Below are 20,726 nucleotides of genomic sequence, written 5' to 3'. Positions count from 1 at the left end.
CCTTTCAACACTCCCAGGGGAATTTTGAGTGTGAAGTTTGATGAATGGAATTTCTTTATTAGATAGTCCATTTCTTTATATAATATTCTTAAGGTGACATGCTTATTTGACATGGTCCAGGCCAAATGATATCTCTTTATTCCACTATTAAGAGCTAGCTAGAATAGCTAGACTTACAAACTATATTCAGTCTTTTGCTCTTTTAGTTCTCAAGGCGTTTTTTATATTTGCTTTATTCTCCAAATATGTGAGCTTTATTTATTTTATTTTTATTTTTCACCACATCAGCAAAGCTCAAGGCTAATTCCTGCTCTGTACTCTGGACTTGGGACCATATGTGGTGCCGGGGATCAAACCCAGGTCACCTATGTACAAGGCCAGCACGGTACCTGTTGTACTACCAACCCTGAAATATGTGAGCTTTGTACAATGTGCTCTCTCTTTTTAAATATGGAGGAACTGAGAAAGGTTAATAATTTGCTAATGTGAGAAATAAAAATGGCGAGAGATCAGGAATTGATTCTGGGTACTTTGCACTATTATTTCTAGTCTAGTAGTAATAAGCTGAGTTTTGAACCCACAGGTTGTAAGTTGGTATTCTGCTGGGTTCCTGGTAAGCTTGGAAGCAAAGTTTTGCTTAATAAATGTTCAGTGCTACCAGTGCTCTTTAGTGAGTAAATTTGAAATGAGCATTTGGTTTGTAGTGATTCTTAAAAAATTACATCTAGCTTCCTGGAAAGCTGTTCATAGTGGCCAGTCTGCTATCTAGAATGTAGCTTGAATTTTTATTAAGTGTAATTTGTCCTGTAATGGAGGGTAAGGTGTTTGCCTTGCACTCGGCCCATCAGGGTTCAATTCCTCTGTCCCTCTCGGAGAGCCGAGAGTATCCCGCCCACATGGCAGAGCCTGGCAAGCTACCCGTGGCATATTCGATATGCCAAAACAGTAACAACAAGTCTCACAATGGAGACGTTACTGGTGCCTGCTCGAGCAAATCAATGAACAATGGGACAACAGTGCTACAGTGCAGTAATTTGTCCTGTAATAACATATCCCCTATACCTATGGTAAGGAAAGATGTAATTCTTTCCTACCTCACAATGAAAATAATTTTAAAAAATGAGAAAAGATCTCTTAGACATTGGTCCTAGTATGAACTTTCATGAAAACTTCATTATTAGCTATAAACTTAAATAGGTTTAGAAATCATACACATCTCCTTTTCTTATGAAATATGATGTTTTAAAGTTAAAATGTAAAAAAGTCATATACCAACTCCCTTTACATTGAAGAAATCTGCAACCTTTGACAGTTCTCCCATATTTTGTATATTGTTATACTTAAAAAATGTTAAAGTTTTCATTTATTAATGTCAATTTTCTTGCAAATTATTTTTGCAAAATTTTCACTACAGAGACATCAAGCTGCTTGTTTGATCCAAGCACGCTTCCGAGGCTATAAAGAAAGGCAGGCATTTCTCCAGCAGAAGTCTGCTGCCATTACCATACAGAGGTACATGCGAGCCAGGGAGGCTGGAAGGCATGCAAGGATAAATTATGTTAAACTGAAATACTCCACAGTTATTTTGCAAGCACTGGTGCGTGGCTGGTTAGTAAGAAAAAGGGTAAGTAATTTTTACTTAGTGTTCCTATGAAAGTATTCCGACATGAAATTGTGTTAAGAAAATTAGGATATTGGACGGTGATTTCAGAATTAATATGACAGTTAACTCGCAATTTATTTGGCAGAGCCACTAATTCTGCAATCCTTTTCCCACAAATATTCACCACCAAAAATGCAAATTAAACTTGCTCTTTGTAATCAGCAGAAAGGACTAAAAGAAATTGGAGGGGGGGCTCTGTGTCTGAAGGGGGTTACTTGTCACTCAAGTAGCCTTTTTCTTCCACCAAGGGATTCTGACGTTGATGTGGTAGAGAGGCTCCTTTGGGAGGTCGTGATGTTGGGGGCATTTGCTGGCATTTACCAGTGCTTCAGGTCCACGGAAGAGAAACGATTAGAACAAGTTAAAAGAAAACTTATGCATTTGTGTTCATGAACTATAAATTCAAAGTCTGAATGCACTGTTAAAAACACATGTCTTGTACTGGGCTGGTGCAAATCTGTCTAAAATACTGGGGAAGTTAATTCAAGTAATTTTATTATCACTCTTTCAAAAAATTCTGCTTGAAATACTGTATAGCTTTTGGGGGGGCTTTAATTTTCATACATTTCCCTCATTATAATTAGTACATAGCAAAACCTAGTTATTTTTGGATAGTCTGGTGGTAGTTGAGTTGGTTGTTTTCCTGTACCCTCAAGATTAATATTACTGAAGATATTGTATACAAAAGGATTATAATCATGATAGTTACAATGTAACTTTTAATATTTTCTTTAAAATTAATGTATCATTGCTTATTTGCTTTCTCTTCTAGATTTTAGAACAACAAGCCAAAATTAAGCTACTTCGTTTCACAGCCGCTGCATTTTATCACTTGTCTGCTTTTAAAATTCAAAGAGCATTTAAACTTTACCTGGCTGTAAAGAATGCTAAGAAGCATATTGATTCAGTCATCTATATCCAGGTTAGTTTATCTTCGCAGTATAATCATGTGATGTTTTTCTTTTATACATATTGTTATATTCAACATACTTTTTTTTTTTTTTTTTTTTTTTTTTTTTTTTGCTTTTTGGGTCATACCTGGCGATGCACAGGGGTTACTCCTGGCTCTGCACTCAGGAATTACTCTGGCGGTGGTCAGGGGACCATATGGGATGCTGGGAATCGAACACGAGACGGCCGCGTGCAAGGCAAACGCCCTACCCGCTGTGCTGTCTCTTCAGCCCCTCAACATACATATTTTTATATTAAATTTTTTTAAGTAAAATATTTTATGCAGAGGTCATATTTTACTTAGTCTTTTGCTATATAGCTTTTCAGGGATTTGATGGATCACAAATAGGTTGATGTTTTATGAAAGACCCCAGAATAAAGTTGTAAACTTTTCTTTGGGATAGTTTACACACTAACAAAATCTAAGTGTGCTTATTTCTCTATACCCTGGCCAATACATGGCTTGGAAAGCTTTCTGATGTTTGAGTGGAAAGTAATTTTCATTTTTCTGTTTTAGATTTCCTATATTGCTAGAAATCTTAAAACATTTTGCATCTTGCTTATTCATATCATCTGTATACTATGAAATGTATTGTTTGTTTTTATGTACATGTTGTCAAATGTTTAATATAGAAATATTGATTGAAGAGACAGGTGCATTGTGGTATAGTTTATATAAATTGTAAAATGAAGGCAGTGTTCAGGGTTAAATACAATCACTGATCTGGAAGAATTTTTTCTGATTGTCGAGATGTAATGTCTCTGGGAGGATTGGAAGTTAACTTCAATATGATGATTGTCTATTTCATTTTGGATCTGTTTGTAAGAGTATTTCAAAAACCTGAAATGTGAAATATTTTCACATAAACAGAGATGGTTTCGAGCAAGATTACAGCAAAAGAGGCTTATTGAAAAATACCGTAACATCCTAAAGATTGAGCAGGAAGCTCGAGAACGTCTGAGGCAGCAAAATCAGGCTGCATCAGTAATACAGAGAAGTGTCCGCCGTTTTCTCCTCCAGAAAAAACAGGAAAAGGTTAATAATGGAATCAAGAAAATTCAGGTAACTGGGAATGATTGATACCTTATCTTACGTAAAAGAATGTTTTGTGTATATATTTATTCATATTTATATTTCTCCTTAGGGAAATTTTATTTTTTATTAGAACTGCATTGAAAAAACACCTAAGTGAATTGAAAATGCAGAGTTTCTGATCATATTATGTAAATGTTTTGAAAATATATACATTCTGGAAATAGATACAAAATCCCAAATATGAATGGGTTGTAACCTTAAAATTCTTGCATTTTTATCCCTTTAAGGCATTATGGAGAGGATATGCTGTACGAAAGAAGAATGATTGTAAAAAAATTAAAGCTATACGACTAAGTCTCCAGGCTGTTAATAGAGAGATTCGAGAGGAAAATAAGCTCTACAAAAGAACCGAACTTGCACTTCATTATCTTTTGACATATAAGCACATTTCTGCTATAATCGAGGCATTAAAACACCTGGGTGAGTTCATGATGAGTCTCTTATGTGAGGAGAGATGTAGCTTAACTTAGAGCATATAACAAATATAATGCGCACTAACTGACGCTTCATTTTGCTGCTATGCATTTACCTGTTGTGACTTGTTTTTCCCCTTTCAGAGGTAGTTACTAGATTGTCTCCCCTGTGTTGTGAGAACATGGCCCAGAGTGGAGCAATTTCTAAACTCTTCGTTTTGATCCGAAGCTGTAATCGCAGTGTTCCTTGTATGGAAGTTATCAGATACTCTGTTCAGGTCTTGCTCAACATCGCAAAGGTAGTTATCTGTTTTGATAATGGTTATAATATCTAACCCAGCAGATTAAGTTTTTCATCACTGATTATTAGCCTTATTTATTTATTTATTTATTTATTCTATTGAATCACCGTGAGATAGCTTTCATGTTTGGGTTACAATCTCACAATGATCAAACATCTATCCCTCCACCAGTGCACATTCCCCACCACCAATATCCCGGGTATACACCCCCTTTCCCACCCTCCTCCTGCCTCCATGGCAGACAATATTCCCCATACTCTCTCTGAGAGGTCATCATGCTTGGTCCATCATCTACTTTCGGCATGCGTCTCCCATCCCGGGTGATTCCACCAGCTATCATTTTCTAGTGATCCCTTCTCTATTCCATCTGCCTTCTCCCCTCTGCTCATGAAGCAGTCTTCCAGCTATGGAGCAATCCCCCTGGCCCTTGTATCTACTGTCCTTGGGATTAGCACTTATTTATTTCTGAGAATCTTACATAGGTCAGTTGAGGAGACTTGTCTAACACATCTGTTAGTAGGAATGGTAATTTTTTTTAAAATTTTTTAAATTTTTTGTTTTTTTATTTTTTTAATTAGTGAGTCACCATGAGGGTACACTTACAAATTTACCCGTCTTCGTGCTTGTGTTTCCCTCATACAATGTTCGAGAACCCATCCCTCCACTAGTGTCCATTCTCTACCACCAATGAACGCAGTATCCCTCCCACGCTCCAATCTTGTCCCCCCCCCACCCCACCCCGCCTCTGTGGCAGGGTATTCCATTTTGTTCTCTCTCTCATTGTGGGTGTTGTGGTTTGCGATAGGGGTATTGAGTGGCCATCGTGTTCAGTCTCTAGTCTACTTTCAGCACGCATCTCCCTTCCCTCACATGGTCTCCAACCACATTTTACTTGGTTTTTCCTTCTTTTTCCGGGCTGCCTTTCCCCTAGCATGTGAGGCCAGCTTCTAAGCCATGGAGCCAACCTCCTGGTATTATATACTACTATTCTTGGGTGTTAGTCTTCTACTCTGTTATTTTATATTCCACAGATGAGTGCAATCTTTCTATGTCTGTAAGGGACAGACATAGAAAGGAATGGTAATATTTTCTACAATATTTTTCTCTTATAGTGGTGGCAGCTAACATATTGAGTACAGGATACATGCTAGCACCTTTGATGTGACCTTTAATTAAACCCTTAATATGATCTTTCAAAGTAACTTATTGTTCCTATTTTATAGAAAGATAATAAGTATTTTTTTTAGAAATTATGTTTCTTACTTAAAGACTGAGTGTGATAAGTGTTGTAAACTGAATTTGGCTTCATTTCTGTCTACCTTTAGAATTTATTTTTTATTCACTGCATTTGGCTGATATAGTCATAATTATATCTGTGAAGCATGATGGAGGTTAAGCTATTACTTAATCACCCTGTAATTCTCCAGATATTTAGATCTGCCTTTTGGCTTTAGACTTGTAATGGATATCTGTACCAATTCAATTCAAGGTTATTTGATAACATCTTTTCTGTTGCATGAACGTTCTGCAATCGGAGGCGCTGAGATAGGAACGCGGAAGAAATAATCACTGATTGGAGGACTAAGGCTCGCTCTGGCTCTTAGCAAAGGCAGATGGCCTTGTGGACCTCCTTTTATTGATCATGGTACCTCTAAAGGGCGCAATATAGTGACGTCACCAAAGGCATCAAAAAATGGTACAGGGAGAACATTGAGACAATGGGAACATATTGTTTCCTTGTATGGGTAGGCCTATAGCCTCGGGAAAAGAATACAGAACTGAGAAGGGAAAGATACAAAACCGAAACTGAAACCTTCTTCAGGCACCTGGATTTACATCCCAAAGACTAGGCTGTGCTTGCCACTTCAAATACAAACTGGGCAGGCACCTGAAATCTGCATCCCAAAGACAAAGCTGGGCCTGCACCTGAAATCTACAATTTACAATATCAAAGGTCAGGCCTGGCTAACACCATCTGCATGTCAAAGACCAGCCAGGCTTCTGTGAGAGAAGGAAAAACTGCTCTTTTCAGTATTCTGAAATTATTTTTCTGAAGGCAGCTTGAAGGGGGAAAATGTTCAGCTTCATCCAAACCAGTCAGGACACACGAGAAGTCTCGCCCATTTTCATGGGTCCCTATGTTCCTGTCCGTAGCACGGTACAGTATACATGGGCTCGCCCTGATAGCTCAGTCCAGCCCCAACACTTTTCACCCACTGTTTCAGGCTTAACTTAAGAGTATTTTAATTTTACTCAATGTCGGGTTTTGGTTTTGTTTTTGAGAGGGAGTCTTTAAGAAGAAACTTTAATGCCAGACTTCTAGGTTTGAATCCCAGCTTTGTAGCTTACAGGTTTCTTAGCTCAATGTTTCATATTCCTAAAAATGGAGATTGCAATAATCATACCTACCTCGTGACATTATCATGAGTTTGTTTTCCCCTCTGAGAAGCCTCCCGACAGTGTTCAGGGGTCCTGGGCCCCCTCCTGGTGATGCTTGCCAGGCAGTGGTTTATGGTGCAGAGCTGCTTCACCCCTGCAGTGCCAGGGGACACCAGATTCCCCCCATTGCTAGGAGATGTGCTGCGAGGTTTAAGTGATTCAGTAAAGGCAACAATGCGTAATACAAAACTGTCTGATACTGTGTTAAGCGTTAATATTGTTTAGCTAATATTTTAATCTTAATATCATTATTAATGCATCATATTGTGCAAATTTCAACACGAATCTAATTATATGATGAAGGCATAAAAATAGATTCCATACAAATTAGGATTAATTAAAATAAATTTTTTTTGGTAGCAATCTTTCTTTTAGAAAGAATGTAATAGGGCAACTAAATTCAACCTTTCCATTATGCTATCACCCTATGATTAGTCATTACAGATAAGTTAATATTTTGTTGGAGACATCTCACTAAAATGGTCTTATCATTAAGCTTGTTTTTGTCTGTGTTCATTTTCTTAGCTTTTCGTTGTGTGTGTGTGTGTGTGTGTGTGTGTATGAGAGAGAGAGAGAGAGAGAGAGAGAGAAATTTCACAGGCAGGTTGAATAAAAAGAAGTTACATAGTAGATAGAGCCACAGAGAGGCTGGATCCAGAAATGATAGTAACAAACACCGTTTTGTAAAGTCCTCTGTGTGTTGCTCTGAGTGGTGCTAAATGTTGTTGCTAAACTCTTTTGGTTGGGTTGTTCCTCAGAGTGTCTATGTTTATTTTAACTTCATTTTATTGTGTTCTCTTCAAGTATGAGAAAACGACGTCAGCTATCTACGCTGCAGAGAACTGTATGGACACGCTCCTAGATCTTTTGCAAATGTACAGAGAAAAGCCTGGGGAGCGAGCTTCAGACAGGGGCGGGAGCATCTTCACAAAGACCTGCTGTTTGCTAGCTGTGTTGCTGAAGACAACAAACCGAGCTTCCGTATGTCGTAATAAGTCTCCTTTTCCTCAGTTGCTTTTTGTTTGTTTGTTTGGAGGCCATACCCAGTGATGCTCAGGGGTTACTCATGGCTCTGCACTAAGAGGATTACTACTGGTATGCTGGGGGGAATTACTCCTAGCGGTGGTCAGGGGACCATATGGAATGCTGGGGATCGCACCCAGGTCAGCCACATGCAAGGCAAATGCCCTACCCACTGCACTATCTCTCTGGCCTCTTGAAATTTTTCTAAAATAGATTCTTAGATCTTAGGCTTAGGCTTCTTTTAATAATAATTCCTATTAATATACAGTTAAATATGTGTTCAAGCCTGCCTTTTGTGCAGATAGTCTGACTTGCCAGTTAGTGTTGAGGAAACTGAACACTAACATTAGAATTCTTCCAGCTCTGGAATAATCTGTTTCTCAATCACTTGAGGAAGTAACAGATTGTCTTAGCAAGGTCAAAGAACAGGAGTGTATGGCTCCAGGTCATCATTTCCCAGCTCTTCTGTGAAGAGAACCGGGAATGGTATGATCAGTGTCATGGGATAGTGTCCCCCAGACAGGGGGGAACCATAGAAGGAGCTTAAACAAGGAGCTAGTTCTAGTTCAAGTGTCAGCATCCATCACCGCTGACTGAATGATTGAAGAATATATGGGAAGGGTGCGCGTGCCCAGAAGGGACTGGGGTAGGGGGAAGGGGGAGAGAGAGAGACAGAGAGAGCGCTGCCATAGAATACAGGCTAGGAGGGGGTGGTGGCAGGAGACAGTGTTGGTGGGAAATATACACTGGTAGAGAGATGGGTGTTGGAGCATTGTATGACTGAGCCCTAACCATGAACAGGTCTGTACTGAGTGTCTCACAGTGATTCAATTGAAAAACAATTATAGATGAAATTTATTTTGAGTACCTTTAGATTTTCGGTCTTCTGCCCTCTACAAGTTTAACATAAAGTTCATCTCTGTATTGTTTCCTGTCCAGTCCAGACTTTCATCACTAAATTCTCCTACATCTTGTATACAGTCCATTCACTATTATATTTCTTAGACGTTGATTTGTTTTCAAAGGCATAAAAAATACTTTTTCCCTTGACTCAGATCATTTGGCTATAATTTTTCCCATAGTCAAGTCTTATTTTTAACTCTTGGAAATCTTTACTAATCAGCAAACACAAAAGACATTTGTACGCTAACTGAAATTCATTTTCTGTAGTACTGTACCAATTATAGTAGAAGTTCTCATATATGTGCCAGAGGAAATATTTTATCAAATAAGAGGATTAATTTTAACAGTACAATTAAATCATAAATGTTATACAAACCACTTATTTTTAATATATGCAATTTAAAAATGCACATACTGATTTTTTTCTTAAATATTTTACTAACAGTTTTTATGTCTGTTAAGTTGAATGTATACATAGTTCTATTGTTTAGAAAAGTGTTCAAAAAGAAAATCACAAGAAATTTTATTTTCAAGAATGTTATACTGCCGTGATGTTAATAAAGGTTATACAGGTTATTGATTTATGTCAAATATGACAATTTATTTAGTATTCAGGTAGGTTGGAAAATGCAAAAATAGAGCTAAAGCTAATAAAATAAATATTAAAGATATTTGACTTTCATAGTAAGTGTGTTGCAATCTTGAATTGATTGTAATTCAATGTAAAATGAGTTTGATTTGAGGGCAACATTTTACTTTTATTTTTACCTTTGGCTAATGCACATAGCATAGATGTGAAAAATAAGAAACAAATCATCCAGGTTAAATGACCACAAAGTTATTCACCGTGTAATCATATTTTCATTTTAAAAAATAATTTCATGGTTAAGGTAAAGATTGTGACATCAAGGTCTGATCTTCTAAAACGGAGTAACACACATAGAACTCAAATAAAAATATTTGAGTCTCCACTAACATAGACATAAGCCTTCTGTATTTTAATTTATTGGTCTTTGGCTGACACATGGGGATGCTCAGATTATTCCAGAGTGTTTGAATCACTCTGGACAGCTCAGAGAACTAATATTTATATTTTCTTTAAAAAAAAAATTTTTTTTAGAGCATTACAAAGCCATTCATGATAGAATTTCAGTCATACAGTATTCCAACAACCATCCCTCCGCCAGTGTGTATTTCCCAGCACTGTTATTCCCAGGTTCCCTCCCATTACCCCCTACGCCCCCACCCCTTGCCTGCCTGTTTGGCAGGCACTTTTCTTCTCTGTCCCTCCCTCCCTCCCTCTCTTTCTTTCCCCCCACCCCTCTCTCCCCCCTTGCTCTCTTTCTCTATCTCTCCCCCCCTTTCTCTCTCTCTCTCTCTCTCTCTCTTTCTCTCATTTTCTCTCATTTTGGGCATTGTGGCTTGCAATATTGATACTAAAAGGTTATCAAGAATATCCCTTGCCTACTTTTAACCCTCAGATCTTGTCCAGCATGATCACTCCCAGCTATTTTTGTCATACTGGTCTCTTCTCTATCTTACCTGCCCTCAGCCCCACAACATTTGTGGTTAGTTTCAACCATTGACCAGGCCTCCTAACCCCTGTTTACCCTGGCCATGGATATTATTCTTCTCTCTCTATATATTTTTATATCCCACAAATGAGTACAGTTATTCTATATCTGTCTCTTTCCTTCTGACTCATTTCATTCAGCATGATACTCTTCATGTCCATCCATTTATAGGCATATTTTATGGCTTAATATTTCCTGACAGCCGCATAGTATTCCATTGTGTAGAAGTGCCATAGTTTCTTTGTCCATTCATCTGTTCTTGGGCACTCAGGTTGTTTCCAGATTCTGGCTAAGGTGAATAGTGCTGCAGTGAACATAGGGGTGCAGATGGTGTTTCTGCTGTGTTTTTGGACCCCCAGGGTATATTGCCAGAAGTGGTGTTGCTGGTTCAAATGGGAGCTCGATTTCTTAGTTTTTTGAGAAAGGTCCATATTGTTTTCCAAATAGGCTGAACCAGTAGGCATTCCCACCAACAGTGAAGGAGAGTCTCTTTCTCCCCATATTCACGCCAATACCGGTTGCTTTTGTTCTTTTGGATGTGGGCCAGTCTCTGTGGTATGAGATGATCTCATTGTTTTGATCTGGATCTCTCTAATTATTAGTGATGAAGAGCATTTTTTCATTTGCCTTTTGTCCGTTTGAATTTCCTTTGAGAAAGTTTCTGTTCATTTAATCACCTCATTTTCTGATGGGATTGGGTGTTTTTTTCTTGTAGAGTTCAACCAGTGCCTTGTATATCCTTGATATTAAATACTCCTTATCAGAAGGGTATTGGATGAATATCCTTTCCCATTTCGTAGGCTGTCTTTGTATTCTGGTCACTGTTTCCTTTTTTTTTTTTTTTGAGATGCAGAAGCTTCTTAGTTTAATGTAGTCCCAATTACATTAAACTAATTACATTAAACATGTAGTCCCAAATCTTTGCTTTTACTTGCTTGGTCAGTGGTGTTTCATCCTTGAAGATACCTTTAGCTTCAATATCATGGAGAGTTCTGCCTACATTTTCCTCTGTGTACCTTATGGATTCAGGTCTGATATTGAGGTCTTTAGTCCATTTTGATCTGACTTTTGTACTTGTTGTTAGAGGTCAGAGTTCATTTTTTTGCATATAGCTGTCCAGTTTTTCCAGCACCACTTGTTGAAGAGGTTGTCCTTGTTCCACTTCACATTTCTTGCTCCTTTATCAAAGATTAAGTGATCATATACTTGAGATGCTCTGTCCGAATATTCAACTCTGCTCCGCTGGGCTGCAGGTCTGTCTCTATTTCAATACCATGATGTTTTAATTACTACTCTGCTTTGTAGTACAGTTTGAAGTTGGGGAAGGTGACGCCACCCATCTTTTTTTTCTCAAGGATTGCTTTAGCTATTCGTGGGGGTTTATTGCTCCATATGAATTTCAGGAGTATTTTTTTTTTTTATTTCTTTGAAAAGTGAGTCCAGTCATTCTATCTGTCCTTCTCCCTCTGACTCATTTCACTCAGCATTGTACTCTCCATGTCCATCCGTTTATAAGCAAATTTTATGATTTTTTTTTCTGATAGCTATGTAATATAACATCCACTCTTGTATAGATATAGTTTTTCTTTATCTAGTCATCTGTTCTAGGGTTGTTTCCGGGTTCTGGCTGTTGTAAATAGTGCTACAATGACCATGGAAGTTGACTTTTTTGATGCAGGCCAGTCTCCATGGTGTGAGATGATATCTCATTGTGTTTTGATTTGCATGTCACTGATGATTAGCAATGTAGAGCATTTTTTTCATGTGTCTTTTGGCCATTCGTATTTCTTCTTTGAGGAAGTATCTGTTCATTTCTTCTCTCCATTTTTTTTTTTTTAAAGAAATATTTTATTGAACCACCGTGAAAACAAAAAAAATACAAAGCTTTCAGGTTTAAGTCACAGTCAAATACTGATTAAACCACCATCCCTTCACCAGTGCACCCGTTCCACCACCAAGAACCCCAATACACCCCCCTCCCACCCCTCCCCCCATCTAAGTAGCTGATGATATTCCCATTATTCTCTCTATATATTGAGTACATTTCATATTTCCATACAGAACTCACTATTGTTGATTGGAAATTTTCCCCAACAATCAGGCCTGCTGAATAAGCATCATCTAATAATTTCTCTTCCTTGGTAAAGGTGAAGACTATCGCGGCCGCGCGGTTTTGGGATTCTAATATTTTAGCTCAGTTCACAGTCAAAATGCATGGCTGCAAGAATCTGCTCTGGTGCCAAAATGGGTTAGGAGACCTCAGGATCACAGTCAGTAGGCGGGAGGCTCTGCTTCTCGTGCCGCGGCTCCTGGTTCATCTCTGGGCGGAAGGCGCGCCGGGAACACCTCCCCTCCCAGGACCACCTACAGGCTACGTCACTAAAGAAAGTCCTACCTCCTGGTGTAGGGGTCTTAGAGGGTGGCTCTCACCGCGTGGCTGCTGCCGCTGCCGCCATTTTCGCTCAGAAAAATGGGGTGGAGAGGGAAAAAAATCCCTTCCCGGGCTGCACGAGGTTGTAGTTCAGTTCGCAGTCAAAATGCATGGCTGCAAGAATCTGCTCTGGTGCCAAAATGGGTTAGGAGACCTCAGGATCACAGTCAGTAGGCGGGAGGCTCTGCTTCTCGTGCCGCGGCTCCTGGTTCATCTCTGGGCGGAAGGCGCCTCTTCTCTCCATTTTTTGATGGGATTGGATGTTTTTTCTTGTAAAGTTCTACCAGTGCCTTATTTATCTACGCGTGGCATATTCGATATTCCAAAAACAGTAACAAGTCTCACAATGGAGACGTTACTGGTGCCCGCTTGAGCAACTCGATGAGCAATGGGATGATAGTGATACAGTGATTAACCCTTTATCAGATGGGTATTAGGTAAATAATTTTTCCCATTTCATGGACTGTCTATGTATCTTGGTCACCATTTCTTTTGAGGTGCAGATGCTTCTTACTTAATATAGTCCCATTCATTAATCTTTGCTTCCACTTGTTAGGTCAGTGGCTTGTGATTCTTAACGGTTCTTAAATTTTCTGTATGGTGTTTATTGTGATTAATTTTACTAACAAAGAAGAGGTACAAAACTTGATTTTTTTCAGTGTTAGTTAAATGTGATTTTTTTTTTTTTCAGGACGTTCGAAGTAGGGGCAAAGTCGTTGACCGTATTTACAGTGTCTATAAGCTCACAGCTCGTAAGCATAAAATGAATATGGAAAGGATACTTGTCAAACAAAAGAATTCTTCTTTAAGCATCTCCTTTATTCCAGAAACACCTGTAAGAACCAGAATAGTTTCAAGGTAAGCTGCAAATGTGCTCTATAGTTTCTTTCACCGTTCGTTCATTCCTTTAGCAAATTAAGACCCACTATAAGCAAGCTCTTTGCTGAACTAGGTGAGTACTAACATGTGGACAAGAATAGATTCTTTGGTAAATCTAAACTAATTCTCTGTAAACAGTGAAATAGTAACTCTATTGAATACTATTAAACAATTTTATTTTAAAAAGTACTAAAACTAATGATTTTTATTATAATTTTGCTTTCTATTTTTGGGAGGGGAGGGTCACACTCGGCAATGCACAGGGGTTACTCCTGGCTCATGCGCTCAGGAATTACTCCTGGCAGTGCTCGGGGGACCATATGGGATGCTGGGAATCGAACCCAGGTCAGCTGCATGCAAGGCAAACACCCTACCTGCTGTGCTGTCGCTCCAGCCCCTTTATTATAATTTTGGCCATAGCATATTTTCTTTGTACACAAGCTATGCTGGGAGCTGCCAAAATTCCCTCTTGGTGAAAATATCATCTTCCATCTCATACTGTAATCACCTTAATCACTTGAAATTCCTCCTAGAGAAGTTCTTTCTAATAACTTGCATTTGTTTCTGCAGCTGCTATGGCAGGTTGTCACAAATTGAATAGGCTTAACAATGACAGTTTTTTACTTGTTCTTGAAACCAGAAGTTCTGAATCAGTCAGCAGGAGCTCCCTTCTCCTGAGACTCCAGGGAAGAAGCCCCAGCGCTTCCTGTTTCTAGCTGCTGGTGTCTAGGGACTAGCTGCTGTAGTGTTCTGTCACCTTTTGGGTTTCCTCTTCACCCCCACCTCCCGCCCCGTGTGTGTGTGTGTGTGTGTGTGTGTGTGTGTGTGTGTGTGTGTGAGAGATTGTGAATTACAAAGTTAAAACGTTATTCATGATTGCGTTTCAGGGGTACAGTGTTCCAACACTAATCCCTCCACCAGTGTCCCCAGTTTCCCTCCTAGCCTGCCTCTATGGCAGGTACTTTTTTCTTTCTTCTTTTCCTTTTTTCCTCGCCCTTTCGGTACTGGTCTAACACACTGTTTCTAGTAGGTCATCATGCATGCCACTTTGCCTCTTTTCAGCACCTAGTCCTGATGCAGATGAGTGAACACTCCCCTCTCATTGTCCCTCGGTCCCTTCCCTTTCCAATCACAGCTTCCCACAACCCCTCAGCCCCCACAACTGGCAAGCTTCCTAGTAAGGACCAGTTCTCCTATTCTTCGTTCTGTTACCTTGGGGCTTTAGTCCCTTATTGTATTTTTTTTCTTTTAATCACAGATCTTTTTCTGTGTCTCAGATACTCACTTGCTGTTGAGTGTAGGGTCAACCCAAATAACATAGAATAATTTTCTCTTGAGGTCTTTGAGTTAAGGACATCTTCCAAGAACCTTTTTCTAAATAAGTAATATTTACAAATTCTGAGATATACCTTTAGGAGGCTCGGGGAGAACAATCACACAGGCGACAGCAGTCCTATAGGTATTCTAGCAGACCTATAGATATACTATTGCCTTTAGTACTAAGACACATAAAGCAGAACATATAACTGTCGGAGAGCAGGTAGCTGCATCCTGGGAACCTTCGATGTGCTGAACTTGTTTATATTGTACAGTATTAGTCTATGTATGTTCAGAAGACTTAGTGATGAATACATAAATAAAATAATAAAGATTGTGAACCTTCTAGATAGAAAATAATCAAGGCCTGCTGAAACAGGATAACTGGGTAATCTCTGGGATATACTTATGGAACAAGTTGAGGAAAGGATATAGCGTATGTGTGTGTGTGTGTGTGTGTGTGTGTTAAGGGGGGAAATAAAAGTGGGGAACCACTGGATAGCATTTAAAGCCATGGAAATGAAACATACCTTGGAGGAAGAAAAGAAAGTGCTACACTGAACCCCAAGGTCACTTTAGTTTCCCTAGAAATCAAATAGATGAAGAGCCAGTCATGAGCTCTGAGAGGAAACGCCAGTCAGACAGGAAATGGTTCCGAAGAGAATGGGGTCGCTGGGTGTGTGCTGCGGAGAAGTCAGGTCAAATGAAAGATGCGCGTTGGATTTGGCAAGATGGGGCTTATTACAATGACTGATTTATAGACAAATGGAACACACTGAGGAAAATTCATGACTTTATGATGTTTCTTTTAAGAAAGGTAATGGGTAATTATTATCCTTGACGTGGCTAAAGAAATGATTTGCTGTGATGCCAAACATGGGTAAAAGGAAAATCAGGTATATTGCATTATTATTAAATACACTGTCTCAGTGTAGACCTGATGGTTGCTGGAAAAATACTCTGGCTAATAAATACAGAAGGAATGTGAAATGTATTGTAGTTTCTCATGAAGATCAACTCTAGATTATGACTGACAGAAGCTCTAGATGAATTGATGTGATATCCTGTCTGAAGAAGTTAGACCACCAAATATTCCTTCCCCTAACACACAAAATTATCTTTTTAAAAACCTGAAACAACTCAAACATTTTGTGCTATTACAAGTGTGAACTATAGACTAGTGCCAATTATAAACCGTGTCACTGCTCTGTGTTGAATACATTTCCTCTGTCAAGCAACTTAGAAACTTCTGTATTTAACCTTAATTTAACCTTATTCTTGCATCGTTTTCAAAGATTTGTTGAGGTCTAATTTAATGTGCCATAAGTTTCACCTTAATTAAGTATAAAATATAATGATATCCTTCTGACAAATATTGTCCTCTAATGTAGATTTGTAGTAATATTCTTTCATCTGATGATATAAATTCAGAATATAATGTAGTAATTATGCTGCAAGTTATTCATATTCATTTATCGTTTGAAATTGATAGCAGGACTTCATGTATAACTTTGTACTTTATTAAACAGTTGAATTTTATTTTTAATTATTAGCATTTTCCTGATTTTACATTATTAATCAATTTTGATGATTCAGGTTAGCTTTCCATATCAATAGATGTAAACATTTCTAGCCTGTATAGTAAAAGGAAACTTTAATCATGAATATGTAAAGTTACTTTTTTTATTGTTTAATGTCTTCTTTAAATCTTCCTGCCCTCACACCTTCCTCTCATTTTTATGACTTATCAATCCTCTATGAGGTATATATCTTTGTGTTGAAAATATACTGTTTCTTGACATGGATTACATAGCATTTATATTTATAATTACTCAAAGTGTATGGCAGTTGTAACTTGGTTTTATGCATGCTTATTTCACAGTAACTTACAAGTATAATCTACCTCCTAATTTATTAATGGAAAGGCTAGATCATGTAAGCATCAAAGGAGCCAGGATCACAATTCAGGGAGATGGAGAGAAATAGTCTCGTAATAATGGCAGAAGTAGGAACCCTGCCTTCAGTTAGAAAACTTTGAAAGGGAAATATTTCATTTAGGAGGAGCCTAACATTTGTTTTAGGTGAAGGCAACTCTTTGAAGGGAAAGACTTTATTAATCCAGACTTTTATTCCTTTCAGACTTAAACCATACTGGGTTTTGAGAAGAGACAAAGTGGAAGAAATTACAAATCCTCTGCAAGCTATTCAAATGGTGATGGATACACTTGGCATTCCATATCAATAGATGTAAACATTTCTAGCCTGTATAGTAAAAGGAAACTTTAATCATGAATATGTAAAGTTACTTTTTTTATACAACACTTAAAATCTGATTTTATATTAAAATTGTAAATATGTACCAGATAAATTGTTTTATGTTTATTTGCTTTATGTATGTAATGTCAGTAGCTTATAAATAATTGTAACTTTCATTCTTGTCTGTTATCTTTAAATATATTATTTTGAAGTTAATCTCTTTTTTCTCCCGTCTCTCTCCTTCCTTCATTGTTGTCGGGTGTAACTGCATTGTGTGATGAGGCTGCATTCTCACCAGGCTCTGGTGCTCCCACATCTCTCAGTAGTGTTCTCTGCCTGGGTATAATCATCTTCAAGGAGAAAGAATTGTTTGTTATTCCAGCTTTGTAGAGAAACTGAGGCATTCAAAAACAAAAAGCAAATAGAGAAAATTTCAGATTATGCCAACTCATTCAGAGTATAAAGAGAATAAATGAACTTCACAAAGTTCGATGGGTTGCATTTGCATTTATTTCCTCAATTGAATAGAGCCATCCAGACAGGCCATCAAGAAACTCCCAGGGAAAATATGGACACAGCCCACCTGAGAAAAGCTTAGGAGAAACACTCATCAATGCCACAGATTCGAACGTTTGATTTAAATGTTGCTCTTAATATATCAACACAAAGAAATGGTTTTATCATAACTAGGAAAGACCTCTAGTTTTAGATATGTTGCCTTATCTAAAGGCACTTATTTGAAACGTGTTTTTAAAATTTTTTAATAATTGCAAAAATTGAAACTTTTTTGTTAGCTCTTCAGTCTACATATCACCATGTAACTGATGTACACATCATGCTCAGTGACCAAACATGACTCTTTTGCGATCATTTACACTTCAATTTCAATCAACTAAGCTGCAGTATTTTCTTGTATAGAATGGAACAGTAGAAAGGAAGGACATATTGATTTACATAATACCATGGATGAATACCCAAAGCACAATGCTGAAAGTCTCAGCCCCACCCCCAAAAATCTACTTATATTTTTCTATTAATATGCACCCCAAGCAAACATATGGGGAGCGGGGAAAGAGGGATCACAACAGTACTTACCTGTAAGAGGAGTGCAGATGGGGACGGAGCAAAGGGAACTTCCGGGTCACTGAAGGATTTGAGGGACTAAGAATAACCATCACTTAAAGACCCATGAGTTTGCCCTTAAAAGTTGTTTCTTGGGGCTGGAGCACAGCGGGTAAGGCATTTGCCTTGCACACAGCCGACCTGGGTTCGATTCCCAGCATCCCATATGGTCTCCTGAGCACCAGCAGGAGTAATGCCTGAGTGCAGAGCCAGGAGTAACCCCTTAGCATCATCAGGTGTGACCCCCAGCCAAAAAAAAAAAAAGTTTCTTTGTAAACAGACTCTTTGTAGAAAACATCCTATCAAAATAACCTGCAAAAAATATTAAGCTCCAGGTAGTGACACAGTTGCTTACATGTTGAAAGGAGCACACACAGGATGTATTTAGAAGAGACCCATTATAAAGCATGAATGGAAGATAAATAGACATCATCATCATCCCGTCGATCGTCGAATTTCTCAAGCGGTGTCAATGTCTCCATTCTAGCCCTGAGATTTTAGAAGCCTCTCTTTACTCATCCTTCCCAATGGTGCCGCATTGGAAGCTCTTTCAGTGTCGGGAATGAGACCCATCATTGTTACTGGTTTTGGCATATGAATATGCCATGTGGAGTTTGTGAGGATCTCCCATGTGGGCAGGAAACTCTTGGTAGCTTGCCAGGCTCTCCCAGAGGGAGAACTAGGCCATAAAGATGTCACGTGGTCGCAAAGCGGCTGTACACTTCCAGAGCTTGGTTTTAAAGTCTCGATGTTGGCCGTTGGTGGGATTACATGGTGCCGGGGGCAGTCCCTGGGTGTGACCTCCTAGCTACATTCCTGGAAGATGGGGAATCTAGGCGGAAGAGGCCCAGTCCTAATCCGAGCAGGCTTGGAAGTCTCAGCCTCGAGTCCCACACACCTAGGTTCCTCTGCCGATTCCTTCATGCATGAGGCGCATCTGAACGTGTGGAGAGGGGCCTTGAGCATGGCTGTGGCTAGGTCCGGAGGTCTTCGGCTTGCGGAAGCTCTGTTCGAGGTGGGGAGGGAAACTGAAGCCCACCTCCTCCGAGGGGCCCTGGGGGAGACAGCCAGGCTTGGGGGCAAGAGACTCTGCCATGAATAGACATTTTTGGCAGAATCCAGGTGGAGATTATAATTGGAAGTTTTCAAAGTATAAAAATCCTTGAAATTGAACACAAGTCTAATATATATATCTCAACTGAAATGTCACCCAAATCTCCTTGAAAAGTAGAATGATGGACAATTGTGCTATATCCACAGGATGGGCATTGATGTCAACTTAAGATATGGGGCCTAAGCAATAGTAAGTAGGAGGATAGCATGCCTGCCTTACATAGAGCCAATCTGTGTTCAACTCCCAGCACCTCATAATGTCCCCTGAGTCCCACCAGGAATGATTCCTGAGCACTGCCTGGTGTGGCCCCCCCCCAAAAAAAAATAAGGGCAAATATCCCAAAGGGAAGGTGAAAAGAATTCAGATTCTTAAAATGCTGTATGAACACATTTCTATAACGTACACAATTTGCCTTGTGCTCTTAGAAATCAAAACCATTTATTGTCGAGGGGGGCTGTAGTGTGTGTGGGAAGGGGAGTTCTGGAGTGCTCGCCTGCTTTTTCCTGAATGGTAGTGTCCTGATGGTCTCTGAGAATCCATTGATCTCTACACATACGTATTTTCAGGATGACATTCCACAAAATGAAACCACAAAATTGAAATGATCTCTCCCCCATCATAGTATTATTTTGGGCTTTAAGTTAAACTTGGGGACAGTGGTAGGAACATGGGGGGCCCTGGTTGTGAGTCCAGTTACTGCATGGCCCCAAGAACCACCTGCAATATCCCTGGTGGCCCCAAGAGTCAATGGGTGTAGGTCCCCCATAGCAACAACCAGGGGGAAACAACAACAACTGGTAATAGGTCAACTTTAAGAAGGAAGTGGTTTTAGTTTTGATTTTTTTTTTTTTTTGGTGAGGGGGGGAGGGTTCTATGTGTTTGAGTGCAAGTGTCTGAAGATGTGACTCGCTGCTCTGTCCTACTGTCTGGAGATTCTCCTTCCCCTTCTGTGTCCTGGGGGTTGGGACGCAGCCTCCAGGACTGAATTGAGCAGTGGTCCATGGAGCTGCTGCTGACATCTGCTGATGACAATTGACCCCATTTGCCTCCATGCTAGGCATGTACCCTAATCGCTATGCTATTTCCTGGCCTAAAGATTTTATTTTTTTGTTTTTAATTTTTTTAAATGTAGGAGCCACAGCCATGCTCAAGGCCACTCTCCAAACGTTTGGACGAGCCTCACACATGAAGGGACCAGCAGAGGAACCCAGGTGTGCGGGACCCGGCGCTGAGGTCTCCAAGC

The 20,726-nt window shown here is 39.2% G+C and overlaps 1 protein-coding gene across 1 annotated transcript in view; it reads left to right on the top strand.

Annotated features, from left to right (window-relative positions):
• Positions 1-17,463, top strand: part of ASPM (assembly factor for spindle microtubules) — a 47,610-nt gene extending 30,147 nt beyond the window's left edge. The window contains exons 20-27 of the mRNA XM_055144671.1: positions 1,415-1,624; positions 2,436-2,585; positions 3,486-3,677; positions 3,938-4,130; positions 4,268-4,422; positions 7,669-7,845; positions 13,487-13,653; positions 17,131-17,463. Coding sequence (XP_055000646.1) covers positions 1,415-1,624; positions 2,436-2,585; positions 3,486-3,677; positions 3,938-4,130; positions 4,268-4,422; positions 7,669-7,845; positions 13,487-13,653; positions 17,131-17,236 — 1,350 coding nt within the window. The 3' untranslated portion in view covers positions 17,237-17,463. The remainder of the gene's footprint in view (positions 1-1,414; positions 1,625-2,435; positions 2,586-3,485; positions 3,678-3,937; positions 4,131-4,267; positions 4,423-7,668; positions 7,846-13,486; positions 13,654-17,130) is intronic.
• The last annotated feature ends 3,263 nt before the right edge of the window (positions 17,464-20,726 follow it).

Source organism: Sorex araneus, chromosome 7, assembly GCF_027595985.1.
Source record: "Sorex araneus isolate mSorAra2 chromosome 7, mSorAra2.pri, whole genome shotgun sequence".
Classification (NCBI taxonomy): domain Eukaryota; kingdom Metazoa; phylum Chordata; class Mammalia; order Eulipotyphla; family Soricidae; genus Sorex; species Sorex araneus.
The sequence above is the reverse complement of the archived record's forward strand: the minus strand, read 5'-3'. Positions and strand labels throughout refer to the sequence as shown.